This window comes from Neofelis nebulosa, chromosome 7 (assembly GCF_028018385.1).
Source record: "Neofelis nebulosa isolate mNeoNeb1 chromosome 7, mNeoNeb1.pri, whole genome shotgun sequence".
NCBI lineage: Eukaryota > Metazoa > Chordata > Mammalia > Carnivora > Felidae > Neofelis > Neofelis nebulosa.
In genome coordinates, this window is record NC_080788.1 from 98539835 (window position 1) to 98561814 (window position 21980).

Below are 21980 nucleotides of genomic sequence, written 5' to 3' on the forward strand. Positions count from 1 at the left end.
AACAACAAACAGATTTAGTGAGGAAAATCTTAACAAGAGTGCATTCTGTAGGGACTAGAAAACATGATTATTGCCAGGAAACCTGACTATCGGAGAAGTTCCAAAGGAAATGTTCAAGGGGGTTGGAGGAGGAAGACCTAGGAAAAGATCTAGTAACATGCTTCAAATTTAGCCACTTCTTAACTCTCTAGGAATTGTCACTCAGGAGTAATGCCTAATCCAAAATTTAGAAAGGGGAGAGCTCACAATTTTCTCAAAACTGTAGGTTGATAACTACAGACACGCATGTGGGCTTTCCCAGGTTGCTCAACTGACGACTCGGTAACTACGTGTAGTCGCTCTATTATTCCCATTTTGCGGAGGCAGAGACTAGGCGGGACGCGGGGGGGAGGGGTGGAGGGGTGGGGAGGTGAGGGAGACGGATACCGAGAGGCGCTCAAGTCACAATGCCAAAAAACCGCTGCTGCGACACAGCCGCTTCTCCGGCTCATAGTGGGACTTTGCAGGAGGAGACCGTGTCCCACCGGGGAGTAACGTTTCGATTCCACGCGAACGTCGGGAAATCGAAGTCCTCGAAGCCTGGAAGACCCTGCCAGATCGATTTCACTCTAGACTTTTTCAAGGGTCTCTGTAATTTAAGGCCAAGCCTACGATCGGCGCGCGGCGCGTCCCTCTGCCCGGCGCGGTCGCCTGACCCTGGCCCTCCTGGTCCTTCCCGTAAACTGCCCCCAGGGAGACTCACCCCCGGAGCAGCAAGCCACGCAGCTTGAAGGCGGTTACTGCCCGGTTCCTCAGCCGCTCAGGCGCCATGTTCGCGTTTTGGCGCCACGGCCGCTGCCCCGCCCCTGCCCCGCCCCTTCCCGGGATCGCCCCGCCCCCGCGCGGCCACTGCCCAGGGTTGGGTGCCGCAAGCCCAGCCTGGGCCCCAGCCCCTCGAGCCGAGAGCTTGGCGCCCCCGGGTGCCTGGCGCGTCGCAGCCCGTGACCCTGTAGGCTAAAAGAAGAGACGACACCGCACGCTTTTGTTGCCCAGAGACTGAAAGGAGAAAGCGTCCTTTCCTGGTGTCTGGTTGGTAGTGTGCTTCCCTCCCCCACGCGCGGTATTGACCTGCCGTCACATCGCTGCCCTCATCGCTGTCATCTTCCGGGACTCCCATCCGGCTCATCCCAGACCCGGGAGCCCTGTGTACTCCTGCTCTCTACTTCACACGGGTTCTGGAAACATTATAAGGTTTTCCCCAACATTCACTCGAAGCTGCTACAAAAATCACCACCATTCCCACCCACCCCGCTTTGTATTTGAAAACTTCCTTTGTTCCATGCAATGTCATAAGCATGAAGTATATTAACTGTCGTATTGCTCGTAAACCGAATGAGCTGTGTGCTATTTTTTCAACACCCTCATTTTACAGATGAGAAAACTGAGACGCAAAAATGGGAGATGCTTCCCTCAAGATGAAACCTTCTCTAAGTGGTGATGCCAGGATGTGAACTTAGTCTGATTCCAACAAGCGAATCTGCCACACTTTAAAAACACTTGTTTCGGGGCGCCTGGCTGGTTCAGTCGGTTAAGCGGCCGACTTCAGCTCAGGTCACTATCTCGCAGTCCGTGAGTTCGAGCCCCGAGTGGGGCCCTGGGCTGACGGCTCGGAGTTCGGAGCCTGCTTCCAATTCTGTGTCTCCCTCTCTCTGCCCTTCCCCCATTCATGCTCTGTCTCTGTCTCAAAAATAAATAAACGTTAAAAAAAATTAAGAAAAAAAACACACTTGTTTCAGTGAGTTGAACAAAACCATAGAGTGCTTGCTTATAAGTGAACATGCAGCGTTATAAAACACGAGAACAATTTCTGAGTACTGATATACAGTGACTTCCGATGTACATGATTTACTTCTTTAAAGGTATGGTAAAGGAGCCCCCCCACCACCACCCCGGTTGTCTCAGTCGGTTAAGTGGCCCACTTTGGTTCAGGTCATGATCTCACAGTTTGTGAGCTTGAGCTTCACATGGAGCTCTATGCTGACAGCTCAGAGCCTGGAGCCTGTTTCAGATTCTGTGTTTCTCTCTGACTCTCCCCTGTTGACACTCTGTGTGTGTCTCTCTCTCAAAAATAAACATTAAAAAAAATTTTTTTAAGTATGGTAAAAGGAGAGAAAATAAGAATATATACATGTATATGTATTTACTTGGTTTTGTATTTTAAAACACTTGAATGTTACACTACACACTGAAAAAAATGGTTAACTGTAAAGGACAGGAGGGTATAAGGACAGAATGAGACTTTCTTTTTGGTAAGACTTTCAACTGTAGACCCATTTATATGTCTTACATATTTAAAAAAAATATAAAGGAAACACGTAAACTTAAAATTGAAAGCACACCCAAAGCAATACACTTAACTGTGCATTAAATTGGAAATATAACATTTTCAGAGGGAATATAAAGCCTCTGGTCATATTTTCATCAATGGTTAGATACATAACCTTGTTTGATGGATGCTTCCATTTCAAGACACCTTTAATACATATTATTGATGCATTGACATTGAACTCAAGACCAACAGCACTACTATTCATGCCTGAAGGAAGCTTATCTAACACATGTATTAGCCACTCAGGCGCCATGTTGTGCCTTGAAACACCAGAAAGCACTTTAGCACTATGCTTGGAGGCCATTTTAAACAGCAAAATCACCAACAAAAATCACAAAAATGCAGAAAATGTAGCACTAAATATACCTCGAAAAAGACACCTGTTTATATGTGAGAGATGAAAAAAGAAACCAAACTATCGTCTTGTTCAGTCTCAGCCACAAACGTGTGTGATGGGCAATGAAAATTTTGCACTGCTCTGTGCATGTCTTCAATGACTGTGAAAGCCCCCAGTATGATTTGGGAGTTACAAATAAATTTTATCAATTAGGTAAATTCACAAATATGAAATGTACAAATAATGATGATTGTATCTGCTTAACCACTAGATAGATAAACAGAAAACAAATGGTTATCTATGGGTAGTAAAGTGGAGGGAATAGGGATATAAAATGTTAAAAACATCAGATAAGAGTTTTAGGGAACAGATATTTGTGCGGTCCCAAAGTGTTACCCTACAGGTTACTAGCTAATAATACAAAGGATAGAACTTACCTTTTACAATGGATCATTCAGAGGTTACCACTTTAACCAAGTATCACACTTAGCATCATTAATAGTGGGCCACTTTGAAGTTTTCTTATTGTTATAATGCAGTATGACATACAGTGTCACCTATGAAGCATGCTTGCAAAAAAGGTTAAGCTAAATTTAATCAAACCTAGATCTAATTTCTGGCTTAAGGAAATACAGAGTGGGAACTAAGCCAAATTACACCATGAGGACAATCAGACAAATCCAGAACGTGGGACAATCTAAAAGCCAACTGGCCTATTCTGTTAGTGTCAATGAAGGAAAACATGAAAGCAACCATTCAGATTGTGGATAGCCCCCCAGTGATTTTTGCTTCTGGGTGTTCATAACTTATATACTCGCCTCCCACACTGAAGAGGACTGACCCATAACACTAAAAGGATATTGTAGAAAGGACAGGTTATAGCTTCCAAAACCAGGTCATAAAAGATATTGCTATTTCCATCTTGCTTTCTCTTGGGTCACTAGCTCTTGGGGAAGCCAACTGCCCTCAAGAACCTTTATGAAAAGTCCACGTGTTAAGATATCAAGGTGTCCTGCCACAGCCAGCACCAACTTGCCAACCATATCTCCTTCACCTGGCTACCTCATAAAGTCCTGATACTTCAGTGAACAACTCTATGCTGATGACTCCGAAATCCGTATTTCTTATTCCTCTCTGCTTTAAATCCAACTCAATATGCCCACACGTGAACTCACCATTATCCCTTTCAAATCCGTTCCTCTTCTCTTGTTCACTACCCGAATTCATTACCTTTTCATCCACTGACCAAGCTAGAAAACTAGGCAGCATCTTTTCCTCCCCCCTCTGCTTCATCCTCCATAAACCAATCAGCCACCAAATCCCTTGAGTTCTACTTTTTTTTTTTTTTTTTAAGTAATCTCTACACCCAACATGGGGCTTGAACTCACAGATCTCACTCTGATATCAAGAGTTGTATACTCTGCCAACTGAGCCAGTCAGGCACCCCAGGTTATACTTTTTAAGTATTTCTCAACTGGTCTCTTTGTCTCCAATCTTGCCATCAGAATAAACTTTCTAAAAATAATTATTTCACTTCCCGAGTTAAAACACATCAAACTCTTGACGTTAGGATAAAATGAACAGGACATCTTTCTTTCTCCTCTCATGTTCCATCTTCCAGGAACACTTCTCTCCCTCTTCCCCTCCGTTTGCCTGAACAACTTCTGCTCATCCTTCAGCTCCTAGCTTAGACTGTATGTTCTCTCAGGAATCTTCCCTGACTCTCCCAAACCTGAGTTAGTGGCTTTCCTATGCACCTCCAAGGTGCCCTTGACTTGGGCTATCATCACACTTTCTACATAGTATGATAGTTGTCTGTTTGCTGCTCTATAGCCCCCACTGGACTTTAAGGTCCAGAAAGACAAGTGGGCCATTTCAAAAATACAATATCAATATTACTAGCAATAAGAAAATGATAGTGAGGACTTTAAAAAACTATTTTTTTTACATACATTGCACATATGGGAAGAATGCTATTCAATGAGTTTTGATGAATGTGTAAACCCATGTAACCATGATCCCAACCAAGATATAGAACATCTCCATCACCCCAGAATGTTTCCTTATACTCCTTTTTAAAAATCCCCTCTCCTTACCCGCAAACACCCACTTTCCTGCTTTCTATTGACATAGATTAGTTTCGTATATCTTAAACTTCATGGAGATGAAATCACATAACATATTTTTTTGTGTCTTGCTTTTTTTCCCTCCAGATTTATGAGGAATTACTGACAAATAAAAACTGTACATATTTAAGGTGTACAACGTGATGTTTTGATATATGCATACATTGTGAAATGATCACCACAATCAAGTTAATTAACATATCCATCACCTCACATAGTTACCATTTTAAGTGTGTGGTGAGAATGGTTAAGACCTACTCTCTTAGCAGATTTCAAGTATGTATTACATTATTATTATCTTTAGTCACAATGCTGTATATTAGGTCTCCAGAGTCTATTCGTCTAACTGAAAGTTTGTACCCTTGACCAACATCCCCTCTTTTTCCACACCCCTTAGCTACTGGTAACCACATTCTACTCTCTGTCTCTATAAATTAGATATTTTCAGGTTCTACATATAAGTGAGATTATGCAATACTTGTCTTTCTGTATCTGGCTTATTTTTTTTTTTTTAATCTTTTTTTTACGTTTTTTTTTTTTTAATTTATTTTTGGGACAGAGAGAGACAGAGCATGAATGGGGGAGGGGCAGAGAGAGAGGGAGACACAGAATGGGAAACAAGCTCCAGGCTCCGAGCCATCAGCCCAGAGCCTGACGCTGGGCTCGAACTCACGGACCGCGAGATCGTGACCTGGCTGAAGTCGGACGCTTAACCGACTGCGCCACCCAGGCGCCCCTGTATCTGGCTTATTTAAATTAGCATAACGTTCTCCAGGGTCACCCTTATTGTTACAGTGCAGGATTTCCTTCTTTTTTTTAAAGCTGAAAAATATTCCATTGTATATATATTTATATATCACAGGTTTTTTTATCCATTCATCCATTGACAGACACTTAACACTGTTCACATATATCAGCTATCGTCTAATACTGCTGCAATGAGTGCAAGAGAGCAGATATAGCTCTTCAAGATAGTGATTTCATTTCCTGTGGGTAGAAGTGAGACTGTTGGATCATAAGGTAGTTCTATTTTTAATTTTCTGAAGCACATACATATACTGTTTTCCATTATAGCTATACCAATTTGCATTCCCAAAAACAGTGCACAAGGGTTTCCATTTCTCCACATCCTCGTCAGCACTTATCTTTTGATGTTTTGAAAACAGCCAACCTATTAGATATGAGGTGATGTCTCATTGACATTTTGATCTGCATTTCCCTGATTCGTGATATTGAGCACCGTTTCATATACCTGATGGCTATTTGTATATCTTCTTTGGAAAAACGTCTATTAAGGTCCTTTGCCCATTTATAATAGGTTTTTTTTTTGTTTGTTTCTTGCTCATTTTTGCTATTGAGTTGTATGAATTCCTCACAGATTTTGCATATTAACCTTTATATTGGGTATATAATTTGCAAATATTTTCTCCTATTCTGTAGGTTGCCTTTTCATCTTGCTGATTGTTTCCTTTATTGTGTACAATCTTTTTAGTTTGATGCAGTCCTCCTTGTTTATTTTTACTTTTTCTGCCTGTGCTTCTGGTGTCATCTCCAAAAAATCACTGCCAAGACCAATGTCAGAGAGCTTTTCCTCTATTTTTTTTTCCTAGGTATTTTTGGTTTGGAGTTGTGTGTTTAAGTTTAACCCATTTTGAGTTGATTTTTGTATATGGTGTAAGTTATGGGTCTACTTTGATTCTTCTGTATGTGCTGTTAAGTTTTCCCAACACTGTTTATTGAAGAGATATACTTTTCCCATTGTATATCCTTGGCTCCTTTGTCATAAATTAATTAGCCATATATATGTGGGTTTATTTCCAAGCTCTATTTTGTTCCATTGATCTACATATCTATTTTTATGCTAATACCATATTGTTTTGATTACTATAGCTTTGTAATATAGTTTGAAATCAGGAAGATATACTTTTTTATAGTCATCAGATTGGCAAAAAATTAAAAAGGTAGATGATAGCAAGGATTAAAAGCAATTGGACTTGTTATCTGCTGCTGATGGGCATATAGACTGTTACAATTACTTTAGAAAGCAAATTAGTATTAACCAGTAAAGTTGAAAAAATAGCTACTTTGTTACAAAGAAAGAGTTGAATAGTTCTGACAGATACTTTGTGGTGCACAAACCCTAGAATATTTACTAATAGCCTTGTTGTTGTAGTAAAAATGAGGACGAACTTAGGTGACCTTCAACAGTACAAAGGATAAATATATTCTGAAATGTTCATACCATAAAATGCGATAGCAATGGAAAAACAGAATTACACCCCTACACGCATGAAGTACCCTCAGGCGTATGTTGGGTGAATAAAACCAAACCATAGAACAATATATACACCATGATTCCATTTATACAAAGTTCAAAAAATAATCTATGTGTTAAACTATAAAGAAAAGCTAGGGAATAAGTAATGTGAAATTCAGCCTAGTGATTATGCTGGGGTGGTGGGGGCAAGGGGCTGAGAGGAAGAGACAGCAAAGGGGTTATCTTCTTCTTCTTTTGTTTTTTTTTGAAAGAAAGTGGTGAATACAGAGATGCTCATTTTTGTCATTATTTTTTTTTCTTTAAAATATTGTTTGCCTTTCTTCATTATTAAATCCAAGCCATTAAAAATTGCAACAGCTCTGAAGGGAAGTTGGGTCTTGTTCATGCCTTTTTGTTGTCCAATATTGATGGGGTTAGTTAGACAAGGAAAGATGCTCTTAGACTCAAGTTTGGGAGTTTGGGAGAGGAGTTTGGTAGCCTAAGTTCATCTAAATAATAGAGAAGAATTTAGCATTCCTTGGGGACAACCTTGGAGGGAAAGAATGTAGAGAGGAGTCAGCAAAAGGTTCTGAGGCTGGGGACTAAGAGAAGGCCAGTGCAAAAGTGATCAAGTCTCTCTTCTTTTTTTTTTTTTTTTTTATTTTTTGAAGGTGGGAAAGGGGCAGAGAGAGAGGGAGAGAGACGCAGGACTTGACCCACAAACTGTGAGATCATGACCTGAACCAAAATCAAGAGTCAGTCACTTAACTGACTGAGCCACCCGGGCACCCCAACTCTCTTTCTTTTTCTTTTTCTTTAAAATATTTATTTAAATTATTTTACTTCATAGATAATCACAATACCCCCCCCCCCAAAAAAAAAGCAACATTACCTTGAATGAGTTATCAAAATTTAGGAAGAAACAAAGTTCTTATTTATTTATTTATTTATTTATTTATTTATTTATTTATATTTTTAAATATATATCCGAGTTAGTTAGCATAGTGCAATAATGATTTCAGGAGTAGATTCCAGTGATTTGTCCCCTATGTATAACATCCAGTGCTCATCCCAACAAGTGTCTTCTTTAATGTTCCTTACCCATTTAGCTCATCCCCCACCCACAACCCCTCCAGCAACCCTCAGTTTGTTCTCTATATTTAAGAGTCTTTTATGTTTTGTCCCCTTCCCTGTTTTTATATTATTTTTGCTTCCTTTCCCTTATGTTCATCTATTTTATGTCTTAAATTCCATATATGAATGAAGTCATATGATATTTGTCTTTCTCTGACTAATTTCACTTAGGATAATACCCTCTAGTTCCATCCACATAGTTGCAAATGGCAAGATTTCATTCTTTTTGATTGCCAAATAATACTCCATTGTGTGTGTGTATACATATATATATACATACATATATACACATATACAGTATTTATATTGTATATATATGTACAAATTGTATATATACATATATGCACAAATACATACACACATATGTATACATATACATACATACATACATATAGACATATACACACACACACACACACAAATATATATATACCACATATTCTTTATCCATTCATCCATCGATGGACAGTTGGGCTCTTTCCATAATTTGGCTATTGTCAATAACACTGCTATAAACATTGGGGTGCATGTACCCCTTGAAACAGCACTCCTGTATCTTTTGGATAAATACCTAGTAGTGCAATTGCTGGGTTGTGAGGTAGTTCTATTTTTAACTTTTTGAGGACCCTCCATACTGTTTTCCAGGGTGGCTGCACCAGTTTGCATTCCCACCAGCAGTGCAAAAGAGATCCTTTCTCCATATCCTTGCCGACATCTGTTGTTGCCTGAGTTGTTCATTTTAGCTATTCTGACAGGTGTGAGGTGGTATCTCCCTGTGGTTTTGATTTGCACTTCCCTGATGATGAGTGATATTGAGCATCTTTTCATGTGTCTATTGGCCATCTGGATGTCTTCTTTGGAGAAGTGTCTATTCATGTCTTTGCCCATTTCTTCACTGGATTATTTGTTTTTTGGGTGTCGAGTTTGAGAAGCTCTTCATAGATTTTGGATACTAACCCTTTATCTGATATGTCATTTGCAAATATCTTCTCCCATTCCGTTGGTTGCCTTGTAGTTTTGCTGATTGTTTCCTTCTCTGTGCAGAAGGTTTTTATCTTGATGAGGTCCTAATAGTTGATGTTTGCTTTTGTTTCCCTTGTCTCTGGAGACAGGTCAAGTAAGAAGTTGCTGCGGCGGGGGTCAAAGAGGTTTTTGCCTGCTTTCTCCTCTAGAATTTTGATGGCATCCTGTCTTACATTTAGGTCTTTCATCCATTTTGATGTAATCCATTTTATTTTTGTGTATGGTGTAAGAAAGTGGTCCAAATTTGGTTTCCTGCATGTCTCTGTCCAGTTTTGCCTACACCATTTGCTTGAAGAGACTGTCTTTATTCCATTGGATACTCTTCCCTCCGAGACCCTCTTCTTGACCAAACTCTAGGCAAGTTCTCCTGAGCACTATTCTCAGCTAAGCTTCAACCTTGGCCGATGGAAACTGCTTACTCTCTGAAGAAATGATTTCACTCCCCCCCCCCCCCGCCACATACATACACTTAGAGACTTGAACACTAGCATAGTTTCTAATAGCTCAAGGCCATACCACCTAGAATGACCCCAGGACCCCTTAGAGTGCCTTCTGGGAGGGGGAGGGGGGAGGAAAGCTCAAGGCTGTCAGGAGAATTTTGTTTGTTCCAGCCCCAAAGCTGGTGATAGGCAGACAAATCCCCTCATAAAAGCCCCCTCTTGGATCAGTTACTTTGGAAAGTTTGTGATTATAAATACTTTCTCTGCCTTTAAGATGTAAACCTACCACCCAAAAAATGTTTCTCTGAAGACCAGAGAGCTGTCTTTTTGAAATGCAAACATTCAGGGAGATAACTGTCCCTCTCAATCCCAGTTCCTGAGTGGGGAAAATAAAGGCTTATCTTTGGTGGGTGTCTTGCTTTAACTTGCACCAAGATAGAAGTTTGTTTCTTCTCTGGGTAGGCTCCAATTAACAAGCCCAGATGGCTTAGTCACATGGCTTAGCACTTAGCAATCCGTGCCTTCCCTTAGCAAACCCCAGCCTTTCAAAAGTCTCCTGCCTTCTGTTTCCACAAGTTGATTTCAGGTCACACTGGACCCTCTTCCTTATTGCAGTAGTTTACTACTGGGGGGAAAATAATCTATCTTCACCTCTGTAACTAGTGTCTGACTTCATCTTTGACAAAGGCTACAATGATGGCGTGGCTAGTGGAGTTTTAGAAACAAGGGTATACAATGTTCCATTTGAAATGATTCCTTCTATGCTATAAACCCCATCATCTTTTTACTTTTACCTTTTATGTCAGTAAAATTTAGTAGAAATACAAATGACTTTGTATTGCTCTTGAAATGACTTTTAAGAGTGGGCTTTTATCTTATTTAAGTTTTTTTGAAGGAGATGTGTTTATGCATGTTTTTACTTTTTAAGAGTAGGCTTTTCAAGAAAATAAGGCATGCTTCTGATTTTCATGTCTGGAGTGATGCATCAGAGAAGAGATGTAGCATGCTCCAGCGATAGAAGATCCATGTATCTGTGAGTGGAATTATTCCGGTAGCAGTAGGAGTTTAAAGCCAGAAGTGACTATGAGATTATAATCCTTGTAAGAATTCACGGAAATCCTCGAGAGGGCTTTGGAATTCCGCTGCCGGTGGAAAGAGGGTTGCTGGGACATCCCTGCTTAAGACCCTTTGGGCCTTAAAGTTGAGACTCCTTAGCATCAGCAAGGCTGTGTGATCGCCTGTCCCACCTTTATCCTTGGCTAGTCTCTACTCTCTAGAAGTATTCTAGTCATCCTCAACTATTTACACAACTTGTAAGAAAACGCAAGTGTCTCTCTTTGTGCACTCCCTTCATCAATAGATCGCAAATTTCCTTCCCATTTTTCTGCTGTATTTTGTCCACATTTGTACTATACCACTTCTCCTCCCACACGGCATTTATTTCTTTATGTATCTTTCCCTCTGACTGGATTTTGAAGCCCCTGTGGTAGAACTATGTCTTATTCATCTTAAAATTCACTTTGTCTTTTTGTTCATTTAATCCACAAATATTTTTTCAGTACCTAGTTGGTATCAGGGTCTGGCGAGTCAGTAATAATAAGATTCCTTCAGAGTTTCCCATCTAATAGAACCTGAGAACGAACTATCTACATTAAGCAGGTACTTAATAAATGTGTACTGAATAAATGAATAAGTGAATGGAACTTGCTCTGAGTAATGGGCATTCACAAGTTCTTCAAGCGCATTTATAGACACTGGTAGAATTATTATCTTCCCTCCTGACTGTAGTTTTACTTCAGTAGCATCATTTACTAACAAGGGTTAGCCAGCTTTGTCTGTAGGAGGTCAGACAGTAAATATTTTCAGCAGTATGGACTATATGCTCTTTGTTGCAACTGCTCAACTCAGGCTACTCGACCCTGCAATTATGGTATAAAAACAGTCATAGTCAACACTTAAATGAATTAGGGTGCCTGTGTGCCAATAAAACTTTATGTACAGATGATGAAATTTGAATTCTTATCATCTTCACAGTCACAAAATGGCATTCTTTTGATTTTTCTCAACCATTTTGTTTATTTATTTATTTAGAGTGCATGAGAGCGGGGAAGGGACAGAGAGAGAAAGGAAGAGAGAATCCCAAGCAGGCTCCGTGCTGTCAATGATGAGCCCAAGGCCAGGCTCAAACTCACCAATTGGGAAATCATGACCCGAGCCCAAATCAAGTGTCCCAGGCTTAACCGACTGAGCCACCCAGGCACCCCTTTTTTCCAACCATTTAAAAATGTAAGACCATGGGAATGCAAGCTGGTGCAGCCACTCTGGAAAACAGTATGGAGGTTCCTCAAAAAAACTAAAAATAGAACTGCACTAGGACCCAGCAATTGCACTACTAGGTATTCATTCAAGGGATACAGGTGTGCTGTTTTGAAGGGACACATGCACCCCCATGTTTATAGCAGGACTATCAACAATAGCCAAAGTATGGAAAGAGCCCAAATGTCCATCGATGGATGAATGGATAAAGCAGATGTGGTACACACACACACACACACACACACACACACACACACACACAATGGAGTATTACTCGGCAATCAAAAAGAATGAAATCTTGCCATTGCAACTACATGCATGGAACTGGAGGGTATTTGTAAAATTAGTCAGAGAAAGACAAAAATCATATGACTTCACTCATCTGAGGACTTTAAGAGACAAAACAGATGAACATAAGGGAAGGGAAACAAAAATAATATAAAAACAGGGAGGGGGACAAAACAGAAGAGACTCTTAAATATGGAGAACAAACAGAAGGTTGGTTGCTGGAGGGGTTGTGGGAGGGGGGATGGGCTAAAAGGGTAAGCGGCATTAAGGAATCTACTCCTGAAATCATTGTTGCACTATATGCTAATTTGGATGTAAATTAAAAAATAAAATAAAATAAATAAAATAACATGAGAAAAATAATAAAAATGTAAAACCATTCTTGGCTGTGGGCTATACAAAAACAGGCGCAGATTTACTTTGGACCCCAGGCGGCAGTTTGCTAGAATACGTTTCAGAAAATCCCTAATTAAAAAAATATATTACACACCCCCCCATTCTTATGGATAACCATCTTTGCTGGAAGTTGAGTGGAAAAGGAAACCCACACGAAGCATTAATTAATATACTGATTTATGTCACAGCAGCATCAATAGACCAGAAGCCTATATTTATCCAGCTAATAAGAGACAGAGTTAGGTTGTACTGCCAAAATGACGCGATCCCGAGTGGGAAGAAATCAGCAGGTGGCAGGGTTCGGAAGCCACGGCACCTCCCTCACAGCTCAGCCTAGAGCATCCCTAACGGGCGACGCCACCCCGGGCCAGGCTTCCCGGGCGGGCTGCGGGACGGCGCAGACGCACTCGTTCCGCCTTCCCACCAATCTCGGCCCTCGACGCGTTCCGTTCGTGCGTGGAAGAGCCCGGCGGGAGGAGAGGCCGCTCCGTGGGCAGGGGCCGAGGCGCGCCCAGCGGCTGGACCGGGCGACGGCGCGGATGGCGGACTCGCAGCCGTTCTGCGTGGCGGAGGAGCGCAGCGGCCACTGCGCCGTGGTGGACGGAAACTTCCTCTACGTGTGGGGGGGCTACGTGGTAAGGGGAAGAGGCGGGACGGGGCGGACTCGCGCTGGGAGCCCGCCCGGCCTCTGGGCCCGAGCGGACGCCGAGCGCCCGCCCACACCGGCCCCGGGACGGGGGTCGGTCCGCGGCCCGGGCCCGGCGCGTCCGGCGACCCCCTCGCCCGTCCGCCCGCCCCTCCGCCGTCGGCCGCTCTCCCAGCCGCGCCAGGGCTTGACGCCGCCCCGCCGTTGCTTCCACTTTGAAAGCCTTCAAACCCGCGTTCTGGGGCTCTTCCCACTGTCCGCTCCCCACCCTCCCCCCGACCCCCCGCAGCTGTCCAGTAACCCCCGGGCTGACCGGCACTAAGTCTCTGCGCGATTAATTATCTTTAAATGCTTGCGCAGACTTAAAGGCACCACGAGGACGCCGCGCTGTATTGTTTTGTAAATATTTCCTTATTGCAAGGTTGCGATTCGGAGTATTGAAATCACTGAAGCATTTGACTATTTCTAAGCGATTTTTAGTGGCATTCCTTTATCGGTGGGTAATTACGAAGTTGTTTTTGAGTCTCAGAATAGACACTCGTATTAGCAACAATTTAGTAAAAATTGCTTAAATACGCTTATTACGATGGAGGTTTGAATGTGTGTATTTGTTTTGTTTCTATAATCATAAGATTATAGAAGCAAAGATTCTAAAGCCAGAAAACAGTTCAGGAGTATACGCCAACCCCATCAGTTTACAGTTTTTCGTTTTTTGTCTTTTTAAAGCGAGCCATCTGGAAGTTCTTTTGCAAGTAGAACCCACATTTTCTGACTGTCTCGATACTATTATATGACAGATGTAACATTACTGACTCACTCACTGAAATAAAGTACATACTATCTATGTTAAATGATTCTCAGATCCAAGTTGGTTTTTGTTGTTTTGTTTGTGTGTTTATTTTTAATTTGGTGCAGTATCAGGACGGGAAAATTAGAACTGACCTTTGAGTGCCTACTATACCTGGCATGTGCTAGGAACTTTCATATTCCTAATCTTATATAATCTTTACCGTGCCTTGTAAGGTAAGTAATAACCCCGTTAAAAGTAAGGATGATGAGTCAATGGGAATGAATGATGGCCATTTGACCTCAAGGGTAGGAGATTCCAACCTAGGTATATTGGATTTCCAAAGGCTATTTTTTCTGTGATAAACTAAGGTAAACTAGATGACTATGTTTTCTTCATGTCTAATCTTTACACCATTTGTTCTTTATGAAAAAGGAGCCTAGATCCATTGATGGTTTTATGTAGAAGAAATACTTTGATTGTTTTTTTAGCTCTGCCACTTGAAGATGTAGAGGTGTCAAACTTCATCTGCTATATTGATTCTTAATATTGTAAAAGTTAAGTGAAAAAATCTAATTTAACATAGTAACTGCAATATCTCGTATCTGGTGACAGTATACATTTATTTTGGGCCTATAAATGAAATGTCTGAATATTTTTATCTCATTTTAATCTTGAAAATTATGTAATTAATTAGATTCCAGGTGTTCAGGTGGCAATCAGTGAATAGAATCACTTTGTTTTCTACTACTTACTGATTCAATGATACGATGCTGTTAAGAACCACTCTGAAAAGTGCCATGCAGATTTAGAAAGGGTTTGCTACAGGCATACCTTGGATATTGCAGGTTTGGTTCCAGACCACCACAATAAAGCACGTCAAATGAATTTTTTGGTTTCCCAGTGTATATAAAAGTTATGTGTATGCTATATTGTGGTCTCTTATGTGTGCAATGGCATTATGTCTAAAAAATGTACATACCCTAATTTAAAAATACTTGATTGCGAAAAAGTGCTAATTATCATAGCTTTCAGCAGGTCCTAATCTTTTTGCTGGTAGAGGGTCTTGCCTTGATGTTGATGGTTGCTGACTGATCAGGGTGGTGGTTGCTGAAGGTTGAGTGGCTGTGGCAATTTCTTAAAAAGAAGATGATGAAGTTTGCAACATCAATTGACTCTTGCTTTCATTAATGATTTTTTTATGGTATGTGATGCTGTTGGATAGCATTTTGCCCACAGTAGAACTTCTTTCACAACTGGGGTCAATACTCAGACCCTCCTGCTGCCTTACCAAGAATAGAAAATGTCATATTCTAAATCCTTTGTTGTCATTTCCACGATCTTCACAGAGGCCTCACCAGCAGTAGATTCCACTCCAAGAAACCACTTTCTTTGCTCATGCATAAGAAACAACTCCTCCATCTGCTCAAGTTTGATCATGAGACTGCAGCAATTCAGTCCCATCTTCAGTCCTAATTCTAGTTCTCTTGCTATTTCCACCACATCTGCGGTTACTGCCTCCAGTGAAGTCTTGATTGAATCTTCAATTTGTAAAAAAAACAAAAAAAGCAAAAAAAAACACAGTATCAAGGGGGACTTGGGTGGCTCTGTCGATTGGGCGTCCGACTTTGGCTCAGGTCATGATGTGGCGGTTTGTGAGTTTGAGCCCCACGTCGAATTCTGTGCTGATCGCTCAGAGCCTGGAAACTGCTTTGGATTCTGTGTCTCCTCCTCTCTCTGTCCCTCCCATGTTCATGCTCTGTCTCTGTCTCTCAATAATAAAATAAATGTAAAACAACAACAACACAGTATCTGTGAAGCGCAGTAAAGCAAAGTGCAATAAAACAAGGTATGCCTGTACTTTTTAAATTCCAGGAATTATCAGCAGCTAACGAATGTCTAAGGCATGAGTGGAAGGAAAGAGAGTGGGAGGCAAAAAAGAAGACCTAGCATATCTTGAGGAAAAGTAGAATCCTTCCAACAAGTGTTTTATTGAGACCCTTCTGAAAAGAAGATAGCTGAGAGCCCTTGGAATCTGGAGGTAATCCAGTAGTCAGTAGTTAAGAATAATCCAATAATTTCAGATTGTATGTTCTAATCACAGTTTTCTTCCTTATTTTTTTTTCTTTAAGTTTATTTTGAGAGAAAGAGAGTGAGCACAAGTGGGAAAGGGGCAGAGAGAGAGGGAGAGAGAAAATCCCAAGCAGGCTCCACACTGACAGCACAGAGTCCCATGTGGGGCTCAAACTTAGGAACCACGAGATCATGACCTGAGCTGAAGTCAGATGCTTAGCCGACTGAGCCACACAGGTGCCCCAGTTTTCTTCCTTATCACCAAAAAACAATATGTTAAAATTCATGAACATACATCCTAAAACCTGAATAGTCCACAGATAACCGTCTAGATTAACTCATTATTATCCAACATATTCTAAGGACATTGCATCTGAAAACAATTCTACCTCTCTCTAGAGGTGAGAGTGGCAGTGCTGAAAAAAGTAAGTGGCAAATTTTAATTGGTGCCAGAATATATTTTTTTTAATGTTTATTTTAGAGAGAGAGAGAGAACGAGCATGAGTGGGGGAGGGGCAGAAAGAGAGGGGACAGAGGATCCCAAGTGGGCTCTGTGTTGACAGCAGAGGCTGTTATGGAACTCGAACCCACAAACCAAACTGTGAGGTCATGACCTGAGCTGAAGACAGACGCTCAACCAACTGAGCCACCTAGGTGCCCCAATGCCAGAATATTCTTTTGCCTCTTCTTCCATATTCTTTCTGTATTACTGAACTTCATGTAATCTTTAGTGCTGCTACTGGGAACATTGAAAAGTTATGAGCAGTTTCCCCAAATTTTGGAGGAAAAGCGCGGTGTTTTAGCATGTTTGTAGCTGGTATGCTTTCTTCTTAGGGCTTAATCATATGAACAGTTTTATTTTCATAACACAGTTGATGTTAATACATTTTTCCCTAAACTTTTCCTTATAGAAAATATCTGCACAAGTATGCTTAACTACATATTTCTGTTTTGGACATAGACGTAAAGGGAAGAAGACTCAATTTAGAATATGTTTTCAAAGAAGCAAGGTGGGAGGTTTACAGTGCCAGATATTAAAACATACCACAATATTACAATACTTAAGTCAGGGCTCCTGATGCAACATGAGATAGCATGATGGAATGGAAATGAAGTTACATAAACAGCCAAGCAAACCAAACATTCAAAAGGTAGCATTTTAATTCTGGAAAAGCAATTACTCATTCAATAAATGGTCTAGGGATAGCCAGAGGAAAGTGATAGTAGAGCCTTAGGATTGAAGAGTTAAATGTAGAAAAATTAAGCTATATCATGCCAGAAGAAAAACAGTGACTCTTTTAAAATTTTGAGTTGGAAAAATAAAAATGAATTGGGTAAAACTATGAAGGAAAAGATAGGTAGATAAAACCTTTTTAAAAATTTAAAATTATGTTTTTTAAATACCATAAAGTGAGAAGGCAGATGAAAGACTGGGGGAAACATTTGCAACATCTAGGCAAAAATAAAGATTAATATCTGTAAAAGTAAAAGTATCTCCATAGAAAAATGAGCAATAAATATGTACAAGAAATTTACAAAAGAAGAAATACAATATGAGTCATAAGAAAAACCCAACTGAAAAAAACAATGAGATTTTTCTTCTCCTATTTGCAAATATTAAAAAGAATTTTTGAAAAGAGCATGGGGAAATGAATTAGTCTGGTAATGGGAATACAAATCTGTGTAACCTTTTTAAGGAGAAATGTAGTGATGTGAATCAAAAGCCTTAAGTGCATATTCTCTTTAACCTAATAGTTTTGTTTTACATATTCATATATGGTCACATAGGCCATCCATGTCACATGGAAGACATTTGTTCTTTTTAGATGCCCCAAATTTGAACCTCCTTCTTTTATTGTACTATCACCCACCAAATGAGTCTGTTTGGGGTATTTATTGTAGTTGTCTACCTTCTACCTAGCCCATAGAATGTAAATTCTATAAAGATTGAGATTTTGTTCCCTGTTGTATCCCCAGTATCTAGAAGGGGCATAGCTTATGGTAAGTGACTAATAAAAAGAACCTGAGTGCCGTGTACTGTACTCTTCCAGCCTCCCTTGCAGCTAGATTGTGGGCAGGTGGCTTGGACCCAGTTAGATGAATCTGTGCTAGATTTGGACTCACAGTAACACTAAGTAATACGTAGTAAGATGCAAAAATGAGGACCTGAAGAGGATTCTTACCCAGCAATAGAATCTGTAGGAAGAGCAAGGTCCCTGGCATAAAAGGTGGTGCTACAAGTTGTGGTGTCATTCTCCAGTGACAGCGGCAATTAGCTCACGAGACCTGTCCTATGACATGCTTTCAGAGCTTGTCCTAACTCGTGTGGATCAGAGGCTGGTTCTCCAGCTTCTTTGATGACTTTGTGAGTAACTATTCATTTCTGAAAATTTTATTTTCTTAATTTTAAAGTTTGAAATGTATATACAGAAAGAATGTGTAAAATAAGTATCATTTAAAGGTAAACATCTTTAATTGCCAGCTTAAGAAATCAACTGGAACCAGTACCTTAGCAGCTTTCTGCTTGTCTTTCACTGATTACAGTGCTCCTTCCACCCCACAGGGTACCAGGATCTTGATTTCTTGTTAATCACTCTTTTCATTATGATCTTACCACACATGCATCTGTCTCTAAACAATATATTATTTGGTTTTGGAGTCATAGCGTACGTTTTCTTTTGTGACTTAATTCTTTTAGTAATGCATGTTTTTTAGATTCACACATTGCTTTTATTCAGCTAGTGTGCCCTTGCATGGCTATACCTGTTTTTAGCTGATGTCCATTCTGATTTGTCAGTTTCTGTGCTATCTGGTTATTAAATATTTTGAAAATCATCCCTGGATTCATTCATTTGATATATGTCCTCTCTAATATTCTGTTGTGTGAATTTACTGCAATTTATTTATTCTGATGTTGAATGTTTGAATGGTTTTCTTTTCTTTTCTTTCTTTCTTTTTTTTTTTTTGTGGTATTGTTAAGCAATGCTACATGGAATATTCTTATAACACATCTCCTGTTATACCTGCACAAGGGCATGCACTCTCTCTAGGGCATATACCAAGAGGTGGACTGCTGGGTCACTTGGTATACACATCTCCAAATTTACTTGGAAATGTCACTGCTCCCAAAATATTTGTATCAATTTACACTCCCACCAGCTTCCTCCTTGCTGCACATACTTAATAACATTCAGTACTATCTGGCCTTATTTTCCCAAACCAGTGAATGTGACGTGATATTTCATTGTGGTTTTGTTTGCTTTTCCGTGATTACTAATGACGTTAAATGCCTTTTCATTTGAACAATTATGAACTATTTGTGTTTCTTCTTCGGTAAAAATGCTGGTTCATGTCTTTTGCTCATTTGTCTGTTGGATTATTTGTTTTTTTCTAACTGATTTATAGGAATTCTTTAAGTATATGGCTGTATGAATTGAATATGTCTTCTCAGTTTATAGCTTGTCTTTGTGCTTTCTTGATGATTGTCTTTTGTTCAACAGCATTCCTTCATTTTAATGTAATTTCAGTCTTTTCCTTAAAGCTTTATGCTTTCTGCATCTTTAATCTTTCTCAATATGGAGATCATAAAATGTCCTATGTTATCTTCCAAACAACGTTCAGTTTTGCCTTCCATGTTTAAATCTTTTGTTATCTGAATTTTTTGTTTGTTTAAATGGTTTAGAATAGGGATCCAATTTCATTATTTTTTCAATATGGATAACCAGTTGTCTTTGTGTCATATATTAAATAGTCCCTTTCCCTGTGAACACGTAAACTCAGTCTGTCACACATGAAGGTTTCATGTGTGTATGATATGTTTCCAGGTCCTTTATTAGGTTCAGTTGGTCTGTTTATTTTGACAACCACACCGTGTAAATTGCAACTGCTTTAGTAGAAGTTTGAAAATGTTAACATATAAATTTAAATCCCCACTCTATCTTGTTCTTCAAGAATATTTTGTGTTTTTTTAGAGCCTTTTGTGCTTTTGTATAAATTTTCTTTACTATTTTTATTTTGTAGTAAAATATGTAAAACTTATAATTTGCCGTTTTTGCCATAGTTTAGTGCATGATTCAGTGTCATTAATTACATCACAATGTTCTACAATGTTACCACTATCTGGTTCCCAAACTCTGTTTCTCCAAATGGAAACTGTATACCCATTATGCAATAACTCTCTCTTAGTTCTTTCCTCAGTCACTGGTAACTTCTAATCTTTTTATGCATTTGCCTTTTTACAGATATTCTAAGTAATTGGAATCATACAATGTTTGTCTTTTTGAGTCTGGTTTATTTTACTTACCACAATGTTTTCAAGGTTCATCTATGTCATAGTGTCACTCAGAACCTCATTCCTTTTTATGGCTGAACAAGATGACATTGTGTGTAAATACCATATTTTGCTTATCCATCATCTGTGATGGGGTACTGGGGTTGTTACCATCTTTTGTGTATTGTGAATAATACTGCTGTGAAATTGGCACAAATATCTGAGCCCCTATTTCCAATTCTTTTGAGTATGTAGGAGTTGCAATGTTGGGTCATATGGTTATTCTACATTTAGCTTTTAGATGAACTGTGCAATTGTTTTTCCACAGTGCTTCCTCGTTTGTATAAACTTTAGAGTCAGATTGTCAAATAAAGTTTCTGTTGGGATTTTTTGTCACTGTATTCAAATCTTCAGATTTTTCGAGGGTGATAGACATGTTATGAAATTGAGTGTTCTCCTCCAATTATATAGTATATCTATTTAGGAGGGTTTTTAAAAACGTCTTTTGATAAAATTTTACAGTGTCTTCATAGGAATCTTGTACATCTTTTGTTGTATTCTAGTTTCTTTATATTTTTTAATTTCTATTGCTAATTTTTTACAAACTAAATGTCCTGATTGTTGCTGGTGTTCTGAAATACAGTTTTTGAATACTTTTGTTTCTTCTCTCCTACTTTTATTTGTTTTCTTTTCTTTACTGCACTGGTTGATCCAAAGTACAATGTTAAATAGAAGCCTTTTTTTTTGGTCTTGTTCCTAATCTTAGAAGGATAGTTTTCGACTATTAAACATTAAGTTTGATATTTGCTTTGGTTTTTGTTTATTTGTTTGTAGATAACTTTTTTCAACTTGAGGAGGTTTTCTTCTATCTGATTTTCAGTGAATGGCTGTTGAACTTTGGAGAGTGATTTTTCTGCATCAGACTGAGACAATCATATTTTTTCTCCTTTAATCTCTTAATGGGATAATTTTTACTATTATATAAATATTAACCAATGATGCATTTTCTAGGTTAAATGCAAGTTAGTAAAATAGGTTATCTGTTTTATACATTACTGGATCCTGTTTGCTAATTCTTGGGAGGGGCATTTTTACATCTGTGTTTATAAATGGATTCAGTATTGTTCTTTCTTTTATATTCTGAAGTGGTTTTTGTAAGATTGAATTAATTGTTCTTTGAATGTTTGGAAGACCACATCTGTAAAGCCATCTGGACCTTTGTAGAGGAGGTTTTAAATCTCTGATTCAATCTTTTTAAAGCTGTGGATTGTTAAGATTTTGCATTTTTTCTGATGTCAAGTTTGGTAAGGTTCCCTCACCCCACCTCCCACCTCTATCCATTTCCTTTAGGTTTAAAAATTTCATGGCATAAACTAAAGTTGTTCATAATACCCTCTATTTAATCTCTGTAGTAGCTATAGGTATGTCCCTTTTTTCATCCTAAATTTATTTAGTAGGTCCTTCCTTTCTTTCCTTTTTTGAATAATTTTGCCAGAGGTTTACCAGCCTTCTGAAACAC

At 39.4% G+C, this 21980-nt stretch overlaps 2 protein-coding genes across 7 annotated transcripts in view; one reads left to right on the top strand and one right to left on the bottom strand.

The window, feature by feature from the left end:
- POLE2 (DNA polymerase epsilon 2, accessory subunit) overlaps positions 1–838 on the bottom strand; it is a 31749-nt gene extending 30911 nt beyond the window's left edge. For 2 of the 4 annotated variants that reach the window (XM_058738967.1, XM_058738966.1), the window contains exon 1: positions 743–838. In XM_058738967.1, the coding sequence (XP_058594950.1) occupies positions 743–810 (68 nt within the window). In that variant the 5' untranslated portion in view covers positions 811–838. Of the gene's footprint in view, positions 1–246; positions 369–426; positions 521–742 lie in introns of those variants that run through there. The other 2 variants (XM_058738968.1, XM_058738965.1) reach the window with 2 other exon arrangements.
- A 12127-nt stretch (positions 839–12965) lies between these two features.
- Positions 12966–21980, top strand: part of KLHDC1 (kelch domain containing 1) — a 54928-nt gene continuing 45913 nt past the window's right edge. Inside the window, exon 1 of one of the 3 annotated variants that reach the window (XM_058738971.1) lies at positions 12966–13320. In XM_058738971.1, the coding sequence (XP_058594954.1) occupies positions 13225–13320 (96 nt within the window). In that variant the 5' untranslated portion in view covers positions 12966–13224. Of the gene's footprint in view, positions 13321–13489; positions 16160–21980 lie in introns of those variants that run through there. The other 2 variants (XM_058738972.1, XM_058738973.1) reach the window with 2 other exon arrangements.